The sequence below is a fragment of the Protomyctophum bolini genome, assembly GCF_963924005.1.
Source record: "Protomyctophum bolini genome assembly, chromosome: 11".
NCBI classification, from domain to species: domain Eukaryota; kingdom Metazoa; phylum Chordata; class Actinopteri; order Myctophiformes; family Myctophidae; genus Protomyctophum; species Protomyctophum bolini.
In genome coordinates this window covers 42,863,504-42,886,260 of record NC_137872.1, presented here as the reverse complement: position 1 = coordinate 42,886,260, position 22,757 = coordinate 42,863,504, and the positions used below count along the sequence as shown (strand labels likewise).

Below are 22,757 nucleotides of genomic sequence, written 5' to 3'. Positions count from 1 at the left end.
ACAAATGCATCAATATAACATGCGGTTTACACATGGTTTACCGAGGAACCATCACCTTTTAACGCTCGTTATGCTAATGACGTGTACACTTGGATGTGTGTAGGCGTCTTTAGGTCCTTTTCCATTTTATAAAAAATATTTTTTTATCGTTTTATTTTTTTATTTCCTTTTTCAGCGATCCAATGCCCGGTTACGAGCATGATGCCGACAAAGGTTGCTCATGACTCTAAATCTACGGCGCTCTCCATGGTTCTGATTAATAGCGCCGATGTTCTGTTGGTCATTTCCAGTGGTGGGAAAAGTACTCAATTGTTTTACTTAAGTAAAAGTACCAATACTGCAATGCCAGCTCAGTGGCCTGGTGGTTAGAGTAACTGGGAGGTCGGGGTTCAATCCCCGGCCGGGTAAAAATGGGACCCAAATGCCTCCCTGCTTGACCCAGCTCCAAGAGATGGGTCAAATGCGGAGAACAAATTTCACTGCGGTGACGTGTGTGACAAATCGTACGACTTTGACGTAGAACTACTTCGTTACAAGTAACGAAGTAACGAAGTAGCGAAATTGAAAATGTACTTGAGTAAAAGTACAAAAGTATCAGCATCAAAATGGACTCAAAGTACTAAAAGTAAAAGTATTCACATTGCAGAATGTCACATTTCACAAATTCAAAATGTGTAGAAAGTCTATTGAAAATAGCCGATCTACAAGCTCACAATGTGTCGCGCTGCGATGCATTGTGAGCTTGTAGATCGGCTATTTTCAAATGGCCAAAATGTATAGGGTTGAAGTGGCTAATGTACGTTTTCTAATCAAAATCGCCAAAGTAACTAGTAACTAAAGTTTTCAAATAATTGTAGTGGAGTAAAAGTAAAACATTTGGCTCTGAGATGTAGTGGAGTAGAAGTAAAAGTATTGTAAATTGGAAATACTCAAGTACAGTAGAAAATTGTACCCCCCCCTACCTCAAGATCAGGTAGATTATAGTTATAGTCGCCAATGTATACAGTTTTTAAATGTACAAATATTTATTTCCACAACAAAAAAATAAAAAAGCGTAGCGTAGCGTACCTGCGTGCTCGGTGGCGGGCGTTGCGGCGCACGGGGGAGCTCTCTGGGGTGATGTAGCGCAGCGCCTCCTCGTCTTGCCTCTGGATGCGGGAGTTTGGAACCCAGGTGAGGATCAGAGTGCTGCCCAGGCTCTCGTCCTTCTCCACGTGCACGCACAGGTAGCCTGCATGCGTGCACACACACACACAGAGAACAGAGAGAGAGAGAGAGAGAGAGAGAGCAAAATGGTATAAATGTTGTGCTCGCTCACGTATTCTAAATACACAGATGGAGGAGGAAACCGTGCAAGGCATCAACCTGCACAACGGGAGCAATTAGGGGTCCAATGTCTTGCTCGAGGACACTTCGCCTGGACCCTGCTTTGAGGGCCATCAGCCACCGTCATACACAACAACAGTGGTATTAAAACACATTCTGGGCGGGAACCCCTTTTTGGTGTTTTAAAGGGTAAGACCACTTTTTTGGAGGTTTGGGTTGTTTTCTTACCTTATTATGATCAAACTAGTTCAGTCCAGGAGTTATTTCGCTCCATTGTGCAGTTTTATAGAAAATAACTTTATAAAAATACCAGCCCAATGAGCCCCATTGACTTACATTGTAACGGGGAAACAGCTCTCAAAGTCACTCTTTTAGCACATAAACGAACGCAACAAAAGATGATTCTGACAGTTTATGACATCCGGAAAACTCATGCGTTTTTTTGTTTTTTTTTAACGTATATTTATAAAGGTACTATTTTGTTTGGAGAGACACTGAAGCTGCAATGCGGTCTTCCGTTTCCGGTTTCATTTGTAAACAAGGAAGCACGCTGGCTGCCTGTGTTGTACGCGCTCTATGGTTGTACGCTGAGAGCACCCACCAATCCATCTGCAGTCGAGCAGTACCCGACACAGACACCCACGGCAAGCATTCATAAGTTTGTAGGCTTACGACTTTTAGAACGGAGGATGAAGTGCGCTGTTCCAGGTTGTTGCAGTCTTGATGGTCTTTCCAGAGACAAATCATTTCACCGTTTTCCGTTCGAAAACAAAGAGCTGTGCGCGTTATGGCTAATTGCTATAAGGAACCCGACGCTCCAGTCCTTTACAGACGCTAGGGAAGCTTACAACACTTATGTGTGCTGTGCTCATTTCCTAAAGACAGACTTCAAGCCTCTTCAAAAGAGGCGAGTGTTGAAGAGTTCAGCTGTACCGTCTGTTTTTCCAGACAGAGAGCATATCTCTGTAACAGCTTCTCAGGTAAGGCTAACACGCTAAGCACTAAGCAAATACTAGTTCAGTAGTTTGAATGCTAATTAGCTGTGTCCATGAACACCCTGCACTAGTTTGTAACCTACCCTCTGTTCACATCAGGACGTTGCCAGCAGTCCACAGGGCCCCATTCTCCTACCACCTACTACTAAGGCTCCACAGGGCTTTTCCACGCCACAGGTATTTTTGTTTTATGTAACTTGGTAGCTAACTTGATATATTTGGAAACTGGTTCCTGATTAACTGCTGTAAGAAGATATTATGTAAAGACCAGATAGTTATCTAGATAATTAGCCCAAGCACTAGTTTGTAACCTACCCTCTGTTCACATCAGGACGTTGCCAGCAGTCCACAGGGCCCCATTCTCCTACCACCTACTACTACACAGGCTCCACAGGGCTTCTCCAAGCCACAGGTATTTTTGTTTGTATATTTGGAAACTGGTTCCTGATTAACTGCTGTAAGAAGATATTGTGTAAAGACCAGATAGTTATCTAGATAATTAGCCCATGCATGGGTGGGGAGAACCAAGGAGCCTAGCCTGATAACTTGTCAGGGCAAGTGTTTATTGGTTCAGGAACTAATTCATGACTGCTAAACAAAATAAAAAAGTAACCTAACTTACTTACTTACTTTTTTATTTTATTTTTTACAGCAGTCATGAATTAGTTCCTGAACCAATAAACACTTGCCCTGACCTACAGTCAATCTTCATCGATAGTGTTTCATATGTATTCATATTCAAATATTTGTGATTGTGTATTAAAATGTGATATATTGCTAATTCGTTCTTGTTATCTTTATTTAGTTGCAGTCAATTTCGGAACCTCCTTTCTGCATTCCAAATCTTCGGCTGTACAGTCCTGTGATCCGAAAGGCCTCTACACAGCCAAGACTACATAAATCCCTATCTGGCTCATACTACGGCATTACGCCAGTTCGGCTTTTCAGCTCTTGGCATCAGGTATCTAAACCATATACAGTATGACCCCTGGGGGTCCCCGGATCCCACTTTGAGAAAGTTTGTTCTAAAGTATAACCCACCCTCTGTTTATGTCAGGAAATCTCTGGTTCTGAAACGGCACAAGTTCCTGCTTTGGCCTCGTGTTCCAGTCATAAAGAAAAGGTGTATACATCAAATAGCCTGGAGATGTCCGCAAATATAATGGAGCTTGAGGAGCCTGAATCCATGTTAGATGATGTATGTATTATACTAAATTTGATAAGTTGAATAGTTTACTGGACTTATCCTATGGTGTATATACCACATTTACCTGTGTAACATTGATTTTCTTTTGTAAACAGGAAACTTGGAAACTACCAACACCAGCAGTTGTAAATCTCCAAACCAAAATATCTACACCAAAACATTTCAGACCATATAAGCCTCTCCGTCCACCAAAATCTCATGCCTCACCTGGCGTTGTGTCACTGGACACAAGTTTTACTTCAATGGACTTGGGTAATGACAGTGGTGATGTCACCTATGATCCATCATCCTCATCAAGTAGCCAAGCTGGGACTGAAAGTGAGGCCAGTTCTGCACCAAGGGAAGACACCCGAATGGAAAGGTAGAAAATGGATAGTTGACGAGTCCCAGCTGATGGCGTTGTTCTGCACATGCCCAGTTTGTGCTGGACTCCTTGATAAGAAGATCGCCACTGTCGGAAGTCGTATAAAAGTCACATGGAATTGCCACAACGGACATGATGGTGTTTGGAGTTCGTGCCCCAGTATCAGGGGAATGCCTCAAAACAATGTATTACTAGCCTCCTCTGTCATATTCAATGGTGCCAACTTTCAACAACTTGAAGACATAGCAGTTCTGATGAACCTTCAAATCCCCTGTAAAACGACAATGAATATAATCCAGTCATCATACCTGTTGCCAGCCATTGATGATGAATACAACCAACAGAAAGAAAATGTCATTAGACATCTAGAGGGACACAAAGTTCACTTGTGTGGTGATGGGAGGTAAGCAATTAAAAATAATGTGACAGACTGACCTTGCTGACAGATAATAATTGTAATCTTGTGTTAATTGTTTTGAGTCTCATCACACGATTTAGCTCTACAATAAATATCTTCCAAACTACAAGAACTAACCGATCTACAAGCTCTCACGACATTGCATTTTAACATGTGAGCTTGTAGATCGGCTATTTTAGTGAAGGTTATTCCCAGAATAACATTCAGTTTGTCGTTATTTCCTTAGGTCTGACTCCCCTGGGCACAGTGCCAAGTACACCACATACAGCTTCATGGACGATGCCACAGACAAAATTGTGCATTTTGAGTTGGTGCAGGTACCGTACAGAAGTGTGTGTGTGTGGTTCAGAAGGGATTTCCACATTATTTTTAGCTCCTAATATATTTTTTACAAGATAATATATTTTCATATGCTGTTCAAACATAGAGGCTCTCTACTCTATATACCCGGTACATACTTTTATGCTCTACATGTATTTTAACAATTGTGAATAGCTGTCTGTCTCATACTTTCAGGTTTCAGAAACAACTAGCAGTGTGGCTATGGAGGCACTCGGGCTGAAACGTGGCCTGGACCACCTGATAGGGATTGGGGTTGATATTGAAGTCATCACCACTGACAGATCTCCCTCAATAAAGAAGATGTTACGAGAGCAGTATGCAGCGATCAAACATGAATTTGACACCTGGCACACTTCAAAAAGTAAGTTATCCTGGGTCAAAACAGCCTATCTATTAGCCAACATTTTCAAGTATTTATTATATTCTAATGAAATTGGCTAATAGATAGGCTGTGTTGTCCATTTCTATATACAAAGTAAATATAATAGTATAGTGATTTGCCCTTTTTGGGGTCAACAAATGAGGATGATTGCTGTTTTTCTATGTTCTCCAATATTTTGAAGGTGTGAAGAAGAAACTGGTGTCTCAGTCAAACAGGAAGCCAACCAGAGAACTCCAACCATGGATCAGAAGCATAACTAACCACCTATGGTTTTCATGTGCCTCTTGTGTTCAGGATGCTGAGGTAAGATTCAGATGTGGAGCAGTAGTTTTCATTTTCCCCACTTTTCTTCCCTGATTAAATTGTTTTGGCCATGATGTAGAAATAAAGGTAATGGGTCGCACACACAAATACTGCGGTTTAGTTTTTATTCTGGCATGATAGATCAATGACAGACATTTCGGCTATCCAGGCTTCATCAGTGTGTGAAGACTGGATAGCCGAAACGTCTGTCATTGAACCATCATGCAAGAATACAAACTAAATCGCCGTCTTGGTGTGTGCGACCCATTACCTTTAGTTCTATAATGTGATTTGAACGGGTAACGCACCATAAGTCAGAGCACGGTGGACACAAGAAAATCTTTGGCCATGATGTAACATCACATCACTACTTTGCTCAATAACCTCCCTATTGTTAAAATGCATCTATTGTGTGGACAGCTTCTATGTTTGAACAGTATATGTAAATATATTGTACTAAATATATTTGTAGGAGCTGAAAAGGACATGGAAATCCCTTCTGAACCATGTCCTTGGAGTTCACTCCTGGACTGAGAACGGTCAGGTTCATAGATGCCGCCATGATCCCATCACAGAAGAGCAACAGAATCGGAAGTGCTGGCTAACAAAGGACTCTGAAGCCTACAAGGTGCTATGCTCCATTGTCTTGGACAAAAGTCTGCTGAAGGATCTCAGCCAAATGGCCCTTTTCAAACACACAGGTAATATGTCTCATATTTCTGTTGGCATATTTATTTTAGATCAATAGAAATAAAGTGACTCAATTTGTTTTTATACGATCTTTGCATCGATGTGCAGACCAGACACTAATATCCCTGTTCTTGTTCATAGGCCAACTGGAGGTGTTTCACAGCATGATGCTGAAATATGCCACAAAGCGAAACCACTACATGTACCCTCAGATGCGAGCAAGAACACAGCTTGCTGTTCTGGATCACAATGCAAACACAGGACGCAAACAGAAATTGAACTCAGACGGTAAATTTCCTTTTTGCTCATTGGTATACCATTAAATTGAATTGAATAACTAAGTGTTTTGTTGTCACACATTGCTCAATAGCACCATAATCTAAAATAATATTTGTTTGTGTAGGAGAAAAACACACTAATGTCGTATACCAGAAGCTGTCTAAAAGCTTTGTGTTGAAGAAGGTCTACGAGGAGAAGAGCTACAATTTCCGTGATGATCTGGTAGGGCGAGCGCTGCAGAGGAGGAGGGATGAGAGTGTCGACTGTAGAGATGCTTCTTCTCGGCTGGTGACAAAAGACCTTCCAAAGAATGTTGCACGGTGTGAGAAACCAGAAAAAGCAGAGCTAGAAACCGGCTACAGATCTCGTTACTTTTAAAGTCATGTTGAGTCTGAATTTTTTTTTTCCTCAATAAAATGCAGTAACAGCCATTATGTCTTTATGCTCCTTTATTCATGTTTGTCATTGATGCCATGCATTCTACATGTACTGTGTACATTATCATCATTAGTTGCACACCAACAAGCACTCAAAGTAATAAACAGGAGTCTTTACTTCACTTATAGAAATCTTAATCCCAGAAACATGATCAAGTATAGACAGTTTGCAGAACAATTTTTTTCCATATTGTATACTGAAAGTAAACATTTTGATTGTGGTAATACAATCTACATTTGCTCATGAATCTTCACATTGCCATAACCATAAAAGACAGGTTTGGATGTACTGCTTTTTTTATTCAAGCAGTTCATATACCTCCTCAATGTCCTTGAATCCCACATAAAAAGGTGAAGGGAATTTATTTCTAATATGTTTCACCATACACGACGGAATTACTCTTCTTTCGTGTCTCCCAAGCCTCTCGCCTCTCAACACCCATTCGATGGTAAGCCTGTATGCCACCAGCCGGTATTGTCTGAAAGCAGAGAATTAAAACATGAAATTGTTACAAACAGTGAAAAATGTATATTCAGATAATTATTACAAAACGTATTTACTACATAGGATTACATTCATTTGTTGTAAAACACTGTTTTCGAGTTGGAGCAGGTAATGAGTGGGATTTTACATTGGAAGACACCTGGCACCTACCTGTAAGCAGGCAAAAAACAGTGATGTCTGCTTCCATATGAAAAGTATGTCCATATGGTACCAGACATTTTGCCTGCTAAATCCCACTCATTACCTACCACACTTTTTCACCTAGTATATATTGTATTTGACCATTTTATATAATTTTTCAAATGCATACAGTCTTATATCAATGAATACTGTACCACGGTCTAGCCATGCTTCACATGATGAGTCAGGTTTGAAGGCTAAAGGCCATAGTCACAAGTGTTACTGTATATAAATATATATTTTTAATGGCAGAATAGCCCTGGTCCAGTGCTAATGGCAGAAACACTGTCATTAGGATATAAGAATACGATCCTACTCACTCGTTGCTGAGGTCCCCATTAGGCCCGGCAGGTTTGGAGTTCTTCTTCCAGTTGATTTTGGGCATTCGGAAAAAGGTACTTAGTACAGCAGGGTGTAGATGCGGTTGGAAGTCTGGGTGTGAGGTTAGACAGATATCTGAATCCTCTTCTTCTGTACTCATCATCTCCATCTCATGCAGTGTAGCGTCTCCAAGTATCCAGTCCCTACAACAGAGACACTCATCCTCTGTTGACATAACACTGCATTCTCCACAGCTGCACCACCACGTCCCCTCCGTTCGTGTCATCTGTGGATAGTCTGGGTCTGCTAACCGCTCCTGGCTTTCTATACGCAACGCTTCACGGCCCCGCAGCTCCTCGTCTGTAAATTCAGGTTCAAAGAGATAGCCAGCAACTAGGAAATGATCGTCATGACCTTCTAAAGTGGCTCCCTCAAACTCGGCCATTATGTATGTTTTGGCGACAGCATGAAATCCGTTTGTTTACATGTGGTAAGAAGGCAACCAGGCTGCATTTCCGGGTGTTCAGAGTTGGACCAATCGGATCGTAGTACCGCGTCACGTGAAAACAGAAGTGATTCGGTTGGCGTAAGCATTCCTACCGGATCTTCCTTCTACACAAATTAGTCAAAACAATACAACGTTGACATTTTTTATTAAAAAAAAAACACGCATGAGTTTTCCTGATGTCATAAACTGTCAGAATCATCTTTTGTTGCGTTCGTTTATGTGCTAAAAGAGTGACTTTGAGAGCTGTTTCCCCGTTACAATGTAAGTCAATGGGGCTCATTGGGCTGGTATTTTTATAAAGTTATTTTCTATAAAACTGCACAATGGAGCGAAATAACTCCTGGACTGAACTAGTTTGATCATAATAAGGTAAGAAAACAACCCAAACCTCCAAAAAAGTGGTCTTACCCTTTAACTAAGTATTATGTTATACTTTAGCTATTGAAAAGTAGCAGATCTATGAACTTGTAGGTCTGCTATTTTTTTTTTTTTCGTGAAAATGCGGCACGAATCTTCGAATATATATTTTTTCAGAAGGCCACCGAGTGGCGCGCTACGAGCTTGTAGGTCTGCTTTTTTTTTTTTTTATCGGACGACTGACATAGCTTTTTCAGAAAACTGTCAGGATGTAGAAGACATTTTTAGAATCTGATCTCAGGTCAGAATGGGTTAAAATACCTTATTGACCTGGAGATCAAATGCAGCCACACATGCACTATGAGAAGAGAACACACGCACACACATTACAATACTGTACTTGTGAGGACATTATACATTTTAGGACGGTGACTTTCTTTTTGTTGACATTTTTAACCTCGGAAATAGCCGATCTACGAATCTATGGTGAGTATGAATCTGGAATAACTCACAAACTAACCTCAAAATACCTCAAAAATGTCATTGTCTATTTATCAAAATGCTATAGCCTAATTGTGGGGACATTTGGCTACGAAGTGTTGTAATACATGTGGCGCGCACGTGCTCCACACAGACAAACTGCCTATAACAGCCGAAACAGAACAGTATTTGGCAAGTTGTTTGTCTTTGCTTTTTGTCATGCCAGCTATTCTTAGGCCACTCAGTTTATGCACATGGCCCAGGCTTCCGAATATCAGTATGGCAAATCTACAGCGATACCCCAGGTTTGTTATACTTCCAAAGTAATGGTTGATACTTAGAATGTTTATCTTGGAATGCCTGGTCCATGTACAAATCACAGACACAGCCCACCTCCAGAATCAGGACCTCCTTGTGAACACTTGTCGTCATGGTATTAGTCGACGAAAACAACACTGACACAGAGGCATGGCGCATTTATAGTAGGATTCTTTTCTTTTTTTTTTAAGCACCAAAACATGGATTAAATAGCGTGGACCCCGGGATATGCAGCCAAACTTAACAGGTTGTCGATGGTGGCCATATGGATTTGGAGCTCTCTGGAATTTTCCCTGCATTTTTGCGCGGTACACATGGGGGCTCAATTTGTTTTTTAACCTTCATAGATGACAAATCCACTGAGAAACAGACCTTTGCTCTCCGCGGTCACGGATTTTGCCTATTTTACATTCGTAATAGTATTATATTGTTTTATTTGTTCATGCATTGTTATCCACACTGTCTGCAAGTGCAATCATATCACCGTCTCTAAAATGCTGTTAGCCAATCTGCACTGTATGTCAGTGGTTCCCAAACTATTAAAGTGTCAAGGACCCGCAAATGGACACCAATTAGCCCGCAGACCCCCATTTGAAAGGAGATGCCAGGGACAGCCTCATATAAGAGAATATTTTTACGGCTCTAGCAGAGATTCTCAACCCGTTTAATCTCAAGGACCCCCAGTTTGACATGAATATTAGTCTACGGACCCCCCCCCATTTAATATCTCTGGGACTCCCAATTTATATTGTAAAATGTTAATTTAACTCTGAGTGAGTACAAATGGAACCAAAAGGATAAAAGGTCCATTTGGTTCCTAATTATCATTTCATTTGGGAACCCATGCTCTACACAGTATGTGACAATAAAGACATAGCTAGAGGTGTGTAAAGTAGACCCACAGCACCCTCCGGTGGACATAATGTGTGAACAGCTTGCCATACATTAATACACAGACAGTCTTATATTACAATACTGCACTTTAACCCCGACGTCCCCATAGTGGCCTGTCACTATAGGCAACGGCATGGTCCATTTATTCATGAATTGTGCCGTTTTGACCCATTTAGACCTGAGGACGATTCTAAAAATAAAAAAATAAGTCTTCTAAAACCTATGTTTCTATAATGTCAGTGGTGCTCAAACTATTTCATATGTCAAGGACCCCTAGAAATGTATGTATTTGGAGAGGAGAGGTGCTATGTGAACTTCTATGTCACCTATGTGTCCGCCCATGTGTTGGTTAATGGGCACCAGTATATAACTATGCGTACCAGTAGGGGGCACTGTTGTGCCATAAACAGAGAGAGGGGTAGTGCTGCACTGTTGCCTGCTAATGAGAGAGAGAGAGAGAGAGAGAGAGAGAGAGAGAGAGAGAGAGGTGTGGGGGGGAGGTACAGTAGTGGACACTGGACACAGTGTGTTTGCATGTGTTGTGCTATTTGTCACAACAAACACACAATAAGCAGAATAACCTCTGTCCAACTTTCTTAATAGTGTCTTTATTGGCCGACTGCAAGAGGCCGACGGGACATTCCTGAGCAGTCTACAGAGTCTCCTCTGTAGTGTGGGTGGGGTGGACAACAGGGAACGCTGCCAACAGATAGGAGGGAATGTTTTTGCACTCTAAAAGAGGCAGAGCATCCGTTTTGTTTTTTGGCAATCATTTCCTTTTCCTCGACTTTGGTCTTTCTTTTTTTCGGATGAAACATTGTTTTTTTTTTATTATTATTATAATGCGTTTAGCCGTTTACCTAGTTTTCAGTCTGGGGCCTATTTCACGAATCTTGGATTAACTAATCCAGGATATAGGCCAAAGCCAGGCTTTTTAAATCCTGATCTTTACAGCCTGGTTTATTCCGTTCCACTAAAGCCAAGCGAGGCTCAGAATTGGCGGATTTGGCGAGCCGGGATCAGCAAGCCTGGCTTAATAGACAGTCTGGCTTGTTGTCTCTAGACCCCTTCTGTGGATCAAAGATTTACTGATCCTTCTTCTTCATGGGGTATTAAGGCAGTTTGCATCCTTAATAGTTGCATTACAGCCCCCTTCTGTATATCTCATTGTCTTTACTAATCTATTCAAGACCAACTGATACAAGGACTTAAGCTTCTAAAATAAATACTGCTGCTGTAATTAAAGAGAGAACATACTCTCAATAGTGGATAGACTGAATGATTAACTACCCCAAAAATATAGTTTACATTTTACCACTACTATTAACTTAAAACAGAATTCTTAATATTGTAAGCATAATGATATTGTCGCATTGTGATATTTGGCCATAACTCCCTCCTCTGAGGGAGCTACCTTTGGGGAAGGGGGCCAGACTGGTGAGGGTCATAGGTTCATGGGTTAGCATGCCAAAGTTTGTTCTATTGCCATTGAGAATGCATTGGGCGTTTAAGTTACATAACTCCGAAACTACAAAACATTTCAAAGTAAAAAGTTCCAGCATGTGTTTCCACAGTAAGCTGAATTTTACAAAGTGTGAATGGAGTTTCTAGGTGAAAGTGATTTTTTGAAGTGCCACTATCTGCCTATAAATGTCTCAAATTTGAAAGCACTATATTTCTAAAACTATGAAACATTTCAAAGATTCCTTTTCAGGCACACATGTCCACCGTAGGATGAACCTAAATAGGTTTGAATGGGGTTTCTAGGTGTAAGTATGTAGGACTAGTAGTGGGTGAAACGTTACAATATGTTGTAAAACAATGAGTAATGGTAATATTTAGTGGTTTTCACTTTTACAAAGAATAATAATATAATATAATAATTATTCTTAACCGTGCACTTGCACGACAGCAAACCTATTCATGGGGAACATTCACCAAAAGCAGCTGATCTACAAGCTCACAAGCTGTCATGTTGTGCAGCCTTCAGCCTATATATTTTGGTTATTTGATTTTATATAGTGCTTAAATTAGTCCTTTAATGCAGACCGATACAAATAAGGCAACATAAACCCATAATAATTGAATACATCTGGAAAACATCATTGGTTTGTGATCAGTTTGACTGCTTAATGAACAGTAAAGACATCAGGATTAGGTTAAACCTGGCTGTTAGCCTGGTCCGGAGCAGGCTAAGTCCAAAGCATAAGTTCCCATGGTAACTTATGTAGCATCACTTTCATGAAACCGAATCAAGCCTCAACATATCCAGGTTAACTGGTTAAGTTAATCTGGCAAGATCAACCAGCTTTCATGAAACCGGTTAAGCACTGATCCAGGATATATTAAGCCAGGATATGTGTTAAAGCCCGGCTTAATCTCTAATCCAAGTTTTGTGAAATAGGCCCCTGGTGTCCTACGGTCTTTATTGTTTAGATAAAAATAAAAAATTCTCCAAAGTTTGTAGAGGATATTTTTTAACCCATTCAGAACGTGAACCCCTGTAAGCGTTATGTTATACTTTGAAATATACTATTGGAGAATTAGCAGATCTACAAGCTCATAGCGCAGCACCCAGTGCCGTGCTACAAGCTTGTAGATCTGCTATTTTTTATCAATATATACTTTCAGAGCGAACGTTTTAACTCAAGCTTCTGAGGGGGAGGGGGGGGGCACAACATTTCAGATAGATGGGGTCGGCGGCCAAATTCATATAATTTTTGGGGTCATTGACATGACATCGTTTGAAAATCACTGATATAGAAACAGAGGTTTTTCAGAAAATTGTCATGATTTTGAAGACATTTGTATAGAATCACTTCTCACTCTCTGGTCATTGCAATCGGGATAGGGCTAAAATAGGAGTTTAAAGTGTACTGCCAAATAGTTGCAGTTGCAACAAGATGTCACTGCGCGAAAAGCATGGAATACGGATGTGTATATTACAGGAAACTCCCGTTAAACTTTCCAACAAACTCTGGTAAACTCCCGAATTGTACCATAACTCCTGTATATTACCGTATATTACTGTATATGCCCGCTAAACTTGAGGTTTACGGGCAAATCCAGCGCCCATAATTGCCCGTCAACTCCTCTTTTCACGCAGTGTGTGCAGGTGTGGACGAGGACGGAATACTATTCATTGATCCAGAGTTGCTCTGGATTAAGAGCTTCTGCAAAAAATGCCTAAATGGTGAATTGAGCAATGATCATAACATGTCCTGAAAATAAAGATAGATTCAGCCATCTCGTTTCTAAAATTTGAGCCAGAATCGTGCAGCACTAGATGGCCGTTCCATTTTAGTTATACTCTTGTGGTTTTGCTACAAAGAGAGAGACTTTAAGAGAGGTTTAAGTTGTGCACTTTGACCCATTTTGATCGGTAACCCCTTTTGGTGTTAGCATTATGTTATGCTTTAGCTATTGAAAAATAGCAGATCTACAAGCTCATAGCGCGCCACCGAGTGGCGCGCTACGAGCTTGTAGGTCTGCTATTTTTGAAAAATCGAAGAGTGACTGACATAGAAGACATTTTTTAGAATCTGATCTCAGGTCAGAATGAAAACTGTCAGGATGTAGAAGACATTTTTAGAATCTGATCTCAGGTCGGGGGGCAGCGGCTGTCCACCTCTGAGCAGCGCTCAGCGGGGTCAATGTAGACCCAATTGGTCTCCAGTTCCAACTCCGATGCTGCAGATTTACCCCCTTTACCCCCCTGGGGTTTAAGAAGTTATGTTGTCTCCGTTTAAAGCCACAGTAGTTATGGCTCCAAGTGCCACGTTATGAATGTATAGTAACCAGCAACTATAGCAAACTAAATACAATAAATGTTTTCACGGACAAAATGAGAACTGTGCGAGGATCTCAATTATTGTAGGACAATTTGAGATTCACATTTGAGCCAAGAATCGTTGCAGCACTCTGAAAATGCATTGTGCCATTGTGGATTTCCAATCCACTAAAAAGGTTGGAAAGCCGTGAAAGCCCTTGTCTTGACATGAATCAAAACTGTGACAGTATATGCAAGTCCATTTGGTTGTCCAGGTTCAGTGCTCTGTTTCCTCTTCAGAACAGTGGAGAACTGACAGGTTCTGGCCTTCTAGTGGAGTGTGTGTCTGTGTCTGTCTGTGTGTGTGTGTGTGTCTGTGTGTGTGTGTGTGTGTGTGTGTGTGTGTGTGTGTGTGTGTGTGTGTGTGTGTGTGTGTGCGCACGTGGGAGCGTTAAAGTGTTCTTCCACGACGTGGAATGTCAAGGTTTTCTTTTATTTAGCAAGCAGCCGTACACACGTGGTTAACATCAGTGGTGGAAAAAGTACTCAATTGTTGTACTTAAGTACAGTTCTTAAGTAAAAGTACTTAGTTACTTTCCACCACTGGTTAACATGATGAACGGCAACGGATGAGACAGAGTTTAGACGACAGCAGGTGAAAAAGAAGACAAGAGGATTAATTAGGGAGCCGGGGTCAAGGTTCAAAGGTGAAAGATAACAGAGTGAAGGTCTAGGGAGAGAGAGAGAGAGAGAGAGAGAGAGAGAGAGAGAGAGAGAGAGAGACTTAGCCTGATGGCCTCAAAAGTCTAATATCTCCCCCGGTCCATAGGGATATCTTTCCATCCCTTTGGCCTAGTGGTTGAGATGTTTGCCTTTCACGGTTTGCCTTTCACGCGGGAGACCCCGAGTTCGAATCCCGGGCGTTACAAGAGCGAGAACCAATCAATCAATGTGAAAGAAAAACCAAAAAGAGTCCAGGACTAAAGTGTTTTAGTTCCGCATGGAACTGAAACACTCAAGACATCTTATTATTATACTGTACAATGAATGACACTTTGAAATACTCTTCCATATTGGGTTCGCATTCTCAGTTGCCGTTTTGGTGCCACAAATCGTTCCTGTGGGAAGATTCGAGATTCGAGAATCAATGATTTATTATGTCAACAAGTTGATAGGAATTTGTCTTGGCTCATACTCGACATATATATACAGACGACCATAGATACACAAACAAGAAGGACAATACAATGCAAGAACCATTAAACCAAAGCTTGTTGCCTTGTTTTGTTGCGCGAACGCGACAACATGTTTACAACAACAGGAGGCTGGTTTTGGTGATTATAGAGGCCTGTCAGACAGGCTTCTATTATCATGCTCTAAATGGGGCTGGTTGTTGTGAAGCCAGGCCAGGGGGGCAGTCAGACAGATATGTTGTGAAGCCACAAGGAAATCGGGATTTCCTGAAAGTTCATATAATGGCCTGTTGTGGCGCTGTCATTGGGCCCAAAAAAACCCATAGCCCCATAGAAGTCCATGTATTTGGGCCCAATTTCACCTAGACTGTATTACCTTAATAAACATGGTCATGAATACTTTCTGCTTCCAGTCACTAGTTTAAAGTCTCATTTCTAATGTCATAATATTCTTTTTGGAAAATGATGGTCCCATTTATTTAAAAAAAGTGTTCTGAGGGGCGTGGCTACCGTTACAGTCTATGATCGGGATTCCCCACCCACTCGAGTCAAAATAAAAACCAACGAAAAAGAAGGGGGGTGGGAAGTCCCGCCTCGTTGTCTGGGCCAGCCAATGGCTCAGCTGGGCCCAAACGGATCTAGAAAGATGGCGACTTACAATTCAAGGACTGACAGGCTTCATTTTACGTCCATATCAGACCGCTTTGTCCATATTTTTTACAGTCTATGAGCCAGGCTCAATCTGTTCTTATAACCTATACTAGGGCTGTGGATCTTTGGGTGCCCCACGATTCGATTCTTGGGGTCACGATTTGATTCAAAACCGATTTATTTTTTTAAATTCAAAAGCGTTTTTTTCATTTCCAGATTCAAAACGATTCTCCATTCAGAATGATTCTCGATTCAATACATATTGAATACAGTCTTGAACCGAAGTGACTGCAGTAACTTGACAATGACTGAAGATATGATGTTTACTGTGATTGGGGTAAGCTTGCATTTAATATCACAAACACCATGTATAGTAATGAAAACTCCTGTAACTGTAACCAGAAAAAAAAATCTATATATATATATATATATTTTTTTTTTTTTTGACACCCCTATGAACCGCTTTTCATATAGGATGCCACACACACACACACACACACACACACACACACACAGGAACCACAAGGTTGCAAGTTCGAACCCGGGCTCCCCCAGAGTTTCTGCCGAAGTGTCCTCGAGCAAGACACTGAACCCCTAATTTGCTCCCGATGTGCCAGTCGGTGCCTTGCATGGTTTCCGCTGCCATCGGCGTGTGAATGGGGTGAATGTAAAGCACAATCTATATGTACAGCGCCTTGGATAAAGGCGCTATATAAATGCAACAATTACACACACACACCCATGTATTGCACGCACAAAAGCAGGTATATATGGGCGGTACCTGGGTGGTGTTCGGCCAGGCCGGGCAGCGGCTCCGCGGGGTGAACGCACACGTTGTTCTTGGAGAAGATGATCTCTCCGTCCAGGCCCGAGCGGCCCGCCGCCAGGCCCCCGCCGCCGGCCCCGGGGTTAAAGGTCAGGAGGTCGGAGGCCTTGGAGGAGGCGCGGCGCAGCAGCCGACCCAGAGACATCTCCGCAGGCACCGCGGGGACGCTGCGCCCATCCTCTGGTGGGAGAGAGACAGAGAGAGACAGAGAGAGAGAGAATTACAATCACCCACGGAGAGTTGATTTGGTACGCTTTACAAAGTCCAGTGTGAACAACCAAACGGACCAAAATCAAAATGCTAATATTTGGTCCTTGCTCCGGACCTTCTAAGCGAACTTTGGGTGTGAAAGTGCCCTAAATGACAAAAAAACTCCCATATCTGTTGGGTTGAAGTACAACAATGTGCAAAACACAGCAGTGAGATTTGACAGCTGCTGTGACAGCAGAAGGATGTCGAGTGGAATACAAGCACCGTAAGGAATGCAAACCATTGTGTGTACGTACACACAGGTTTACTACCTGTAAAAAGCCAACGTCTCCCATATGGATGTGTTACTAGAAAAGGCACCTATTTTTTTAGAGTTTCACAAGATAGTATTACCCAAAGTGCTAATGTGACACAGCTCTGTTTACACCTTTATTGAATTCCTATTTATATCCAATATGTATTTGTAAATACATTGTTCTATTTTGATTGTCTTGTTCCACTTCTGCTTTGGCAATGTAAACGTATATCTTCTCATGCCAATAAAGCTCCTTTGAATTGAATTGAGAGAGAGAGAGAGAGAGAGAGAGAGAGAGAGGGTTGTATTTGACCTTTACCGCAAAGTCCCCCTGAGAAATCTATTTTCATAAGGCTGAGGGAGGTACAGTGGCAGCCAACACGACACAAATCACACCACATTAAGATTATTGCTTTGCTTCCGATCCTTACGTTTCTATGCATTTGATGCATTATCTTGCGCCGTCTGTCCTTTACTGTCAAGTGCTCTGGATTAAACCCATTTAGGCCGAACTTCGAAATAAAATAAAACGTCTTCTCTAAATCCTGAAAGTTTTCTGAAATACCCGTTTCTGTGTCAGTGGTGCTCGATATTTCATGTTCCAGGGACCTCCCCAGAAGCAAAGATTTTGAGACACATTTTCACGATTTTTCAAAAATAGCAGACCTACAAGCTCATAGCGCAGCACCGAGTACCGCACTACGAGCTTGAAGATCTGCCATTTTTCTATAGCTAAAGTATAACATAATGCTTTTACATTTCAATCATACTACACTGAGCTCATCACTCAACCGAAGCATCACTCACTCACCACACGTAGTTTGAGGGATAATCTTTATTGTATGACACTGTACTTCTGTACCTTTTTGGCAAAACTGTTAATAACGCATTATGCAATAGGAAAATAAATACTAAAACAGATGTGGTCCCTTTTGGCCCAAGGCGGACGCAAAGTCACCCCCAGAGTAGGAGACAGTTCCACAACATCAAAGTATATAGAAGGAGAAAGATGTGGAGGGATTTGGAGAGAGAGAGAGAGAGAGAGAGAGAGAGAGAGAGAGAGAGAGAGAGAGAGAGAGAGAGAGAGAGAGAGGGGGGGGGGGGGGTATGGTAAGCCATTTTAACATTTAATCAAACCACCCTCCTATCTGTAATATATCCTTTAGATATCCAAAACCATGTTTCTCCTAGTCAGAACTGCATTCTTGCTAGTAGAAATTGTAATTCAGGATACAGTATCTTGAATTCAGTTCTTCCTAGTCAAAATTAACATTACTCCTATCAACAACTGTCATTCTTCCTAGGAGAAACTAAGTTCTTCCTAGGAGAAATCAAGTTATTCCTAGGAGAAATTAAGTTCTTCCTAGGAGTAATTGCATTGTTCCTAGTCATAATACTAATTACAGATTACATTTGTACAAGTCATAATATTAATTGCAGATATCCATAATTAAATTTGTACTAGTCACAATGTATTCTTGGATATACACAATATAATTATGGATGTCTGGAATGTTTTTGGAATTTTAGATGTCTGTAATGGTAGTTTCTCCTAGTAATAATTGCATTGTAGATATCTGAAATGGTAGTTTATCCTAGTAAGAATTTAATTGTAGATATCTGAAATGGTAGTTTGTCCTAGTAAGAATTGAATTATCCAGAATGTTGATTTTAGATATCCAGAATGCAGTTACGGATATCCAAAACTAAAAGCCCAATACACATGAATGGAAAAATTGACGTCATTTCTCCTAGGAGGAATGACAATATGGATATCTCAAATGGTAATTTTGGATAGGAAAAATGTCCTTGTGGATATCTTAAATTACAGTTTTGGATTGGAGGAATGTCATTGTGGATATCTGAAACGTTAGTTTTGACTAGGAAGAAATGAATTACAGATATCTGGAATACATATCCAGTCTAGCGATTAAATGTTAAAACGGCTTGCCATAGTGGAGAGGAGAGACAGAGACAGAGACATAGACAGACAGAGAGAGAGACTGAAGGTGACACAGTTGGTGTCTGCAGGCCTGTTAAGTTGTTCTGTATACAACATATGTTCACCACCACAGTGTCCTTATAGGAGAGAGTTCTGTTCTGTGCAACATGTGTTCACTGTCCACCACCGCAGTGTCCTTATAGGAGAGAGTTCTGTTCTGTACAACATGTGTTCACCGTTCACCACCGCAGTGTCCTTATAGGAGAGAGTTCTGTTCTGTGCAACATGTGTTCACTGTTCACCACCGCAGTGTCCTTATAGGAGAGAGTTCTGTTCTGTACAACATGTGTTCACTGTTCACCACCGCAGTGTCCTTATAGGAGAGAGGTCAGCTGTGCGTACCTCTGTCCTCCATGGTGAGGCCTTTCCTTGTGCCACGTCTTCTTCACACTCACACACACACACACACACAGTATGCATACACGTACACACACGCTGCGCAGCCGCGCACACATTCACACACGCACACGTACACACATGCACAAAGTTACTGTACCTTTCCTGAACGGTAGCTTATAGCACCGTGTACAGGTAGGTAAATGTCTGTCCCGCCTTATGCAAACATGCACTCTCTCTACCTGGCGCACACACACACAGTCTCACACACAGTCACACACACACACACACACACCACTGTGCAAACACGCTCACTGCACCTGCATGTGTGAAGCTTCCAGCGAGTCATCAAACGGGAACATAACTGAACATGGCACACACGCACGCACACACACACACGCAAAGTCACCACTCCGACGGAAGACAAACTGAAAGGCATTATTCCGGCCATTATGCAAGAGAGAAAAGGGGCTCAGGTCTTTTTTTTTTTTTTTACGTGTTACGTAGGGTCCACACTCTACAGCACAACATATTTTCAGATGGGGTTCCATGGACAAATACATATTAACCTGGGGGTCCTTGACAAAAAAAGAAGTAACAAAACAAAAAAAAACTGTTTCTGAATATGCAAGCACCTTTACTGACAAACAAGCCCAAAGTCGCTTATAATAATAAGCAGACATGGCAACACTGATCCCGACGTCGCACTTCCTTCTCGTGTGGATATTCAGGTTCGAAGGCAAACCGACAGTAAGCCCAACGTTGAGAGATGATGTTTAAACAGGAATTGTACACACTTTATTTTTTGGGGGGGGATTATTACGACTTGTTTATTGTTTGGTGAGAATTGGTCTCTCTCCACAGTACAAACTGCTACTTTGTCATTCAGGCTTGAGGCTTCGTACACACACAAAGAACAAATGTTCTGTGCTCTGCCTGTGTTTCATGGCCGCCTCAATGCTTTGCCAAACAAACACAGGTGTTTGGTCAAACCACGTGACTTCCATTGGAAAAGCATTGAGGCGGCCATGAAAACACAGACTGCACAGAGCATGTTTGTCTGATATGTGTGTACAGGGCCTTAGAAAACACTACAACATGTGTGACACCAGGCCTGGCTGTATCTAATTTTAGACCACTTTGGTCTTGGTTGTCCTCAGTTTTTCCTCTCTATTTACTTTTATTTTAGTTTTTTAATTTTAGTTTGTTTTTTGAGGGCACAAATGCCGGATGAAAGGGCAAGATAGGCCATCAAATATGGTAAAACAATGTAAAAATCTACTAAATAGATTGAATTGCATTAACACATTGTAATACATAGTATGATTACACAAAGCCGTTACCTTTATATTCATATGAACATTTTGAGTGGTGTTATGATTATAGGACTGACTTCTCATTCTAGCACTTAAATCTCATGGGATTTGTAGTTTTAAAAGGTATATTCAGTGATTTCCCTTAATTCAAATATCACTTCTTGTTTTGTTTTGTTGTGATAATCTCCCCTACTATAGATGAGTGTGCTGACCATATAAGGAGTTCCTCCCTGCCCCCAGTTAACCCCTGGGGGTAAAAAAAAAGATTTTTGGCTAGGGCGGCCAAGCCTTCATCCAATCAGGATAGAGAGGGGCCTTCCGCCAATCATGATCGAGCGGGGGCTGGCCTTGGTGTGCGTGCTGTTGGCCTGTTGTATTTCCCCCCCACTGTAGAGCGTGCATGTGTTGTGCACATCTTGCTACCGGGGTGGACCGGGGGGCTTTCCAAATTATCCCCAAACCACTGAATGCTCCTTTAATGATGTAAATGGTGAATGCTCCCTTTATTTAACTCACACCGTGTCTCCACACATCATGCCATTGCTTCTCTTCTCCCTTTTATTTTTGTCTCGAATTTTTCTCATCCGTCAACTTTGTCTTGTTTTACCGTTATTGTAATAGTCTCTATTCATTGTCTTCCAGTCTGAAGCAAGCTGCTTCATTGACGACTCTGCTCTGACCCAGAACACGACACGTGTTGAATCACTCTCGTCTCGTCGACGAGCATAATATACCGATATCCTTAGTTGATACCACGATGACCGTCAACTACACATCAGATGGACCGAAGTCTGTGCAACACTGATACCAGATGCATGTGCTTCTGTTCCTGTACTCGCGTTACGACATTGAGGGGGCAGAAACCGAGCGCTGTTCATGCAGCCTGAACTGAGCCAAGCTGAAGTTGGAAATGCATTGTTTTCAACGAGGGCGGCGCAAACAAGAGCTATTTTAAGCATACGTGTGCAACATGACAACTGTTTTACACTATTGTCCAGTAACAACTAAAGTCTCTATAATGTTTATGTTGTACTATTACTACAAAACAAGTTAAAATAAAAGGGATTTAAGATCATTAAAGCTGGGCTGTTGCCCTGAGTCCAATGCATTTCTGCCTACTTCCGGTCCAGGACTTGGCCCAGTTGGTTGTCCCCATTAGAAGTCCATGTAGGAGAGCCGCCATTGGACTGGCCCCATGAAGTGAACGCAAGTTTGCGTAACTCTGTCTATATCTAAGGCTCTGGTATGCTCTATCTAATGTGTGCAATAACTACCAGAACTTGTGTGTAACTAATACACTGTCCAGGTGTGGCTTGTTCTCCGAACTCGTCTACTCAACTGAACACCCTTAAGGGCAGTCCATACTCCCTCCGACCACCAAACTTTTCGTCGGAAAGAACAGACTTTTATTTTTTCTCCGAAGTATAGAGTTCGGCGAGTCACAACATCTGGGAGTGCAGCTTTCAGAACAAAAATTCGGAAGAATGCGTTTCAGAAGTTGCGAGTGACGTTCTTTCCGACGAAAAGTTCGATGGTCGGAGACAGTATGGACTGCCCTTTAGTTTGAGGGAGACAATCTCAGCACCACATGGGTCAGCTAAAATGAGCAATAAGACCAGCAAGATAAACGTCCTAATGTGCAATTTGACACACACACACACACACACACACTTGTATGAAACTAGAATTCCGCGCCCGCTTCGCGGGGACTCTAATCCCAGAGTTACTTCGCCACGCACTCCGTGCCCTGTTTACAGAGAGAGAGAGAGAGAGAGAGAGAGAGAGAGAGAGAGAGAGAGAGAGACTCCGCACGTCAAAATGAATCTGCTAACGTTGTGGTCACCACTGTTAGC

The 22,757-nt window shown here is 41.8% G+C and overlaps 1 protein-coding gene across 1 annotated transcript in view; it reads right to left on the bottom strand.

The window, feature by feature from the left end:
* The window catches only part of LOC308323899 (TBC1 domain family member 16-like), a gene marked incomplete at its 3' end in the record, with an annotated part of 192,426 nt that overhangs the window by 134,602 nt on the left and 35,067 nt on the right, over positions 1–22,757 (bottom strand). The window contains 2 exon segments of the mRNA XM_080775763.1: positions 1,069–1,231; positions 16,701–16,925. Of these exon segments, the coding sequence (XP_080631889.1) occupies positions 1,069–1,231; positions 16,701–16,890 (353 nt within the window). The 5' untranslated portion in view covers positions 16,891–16,925.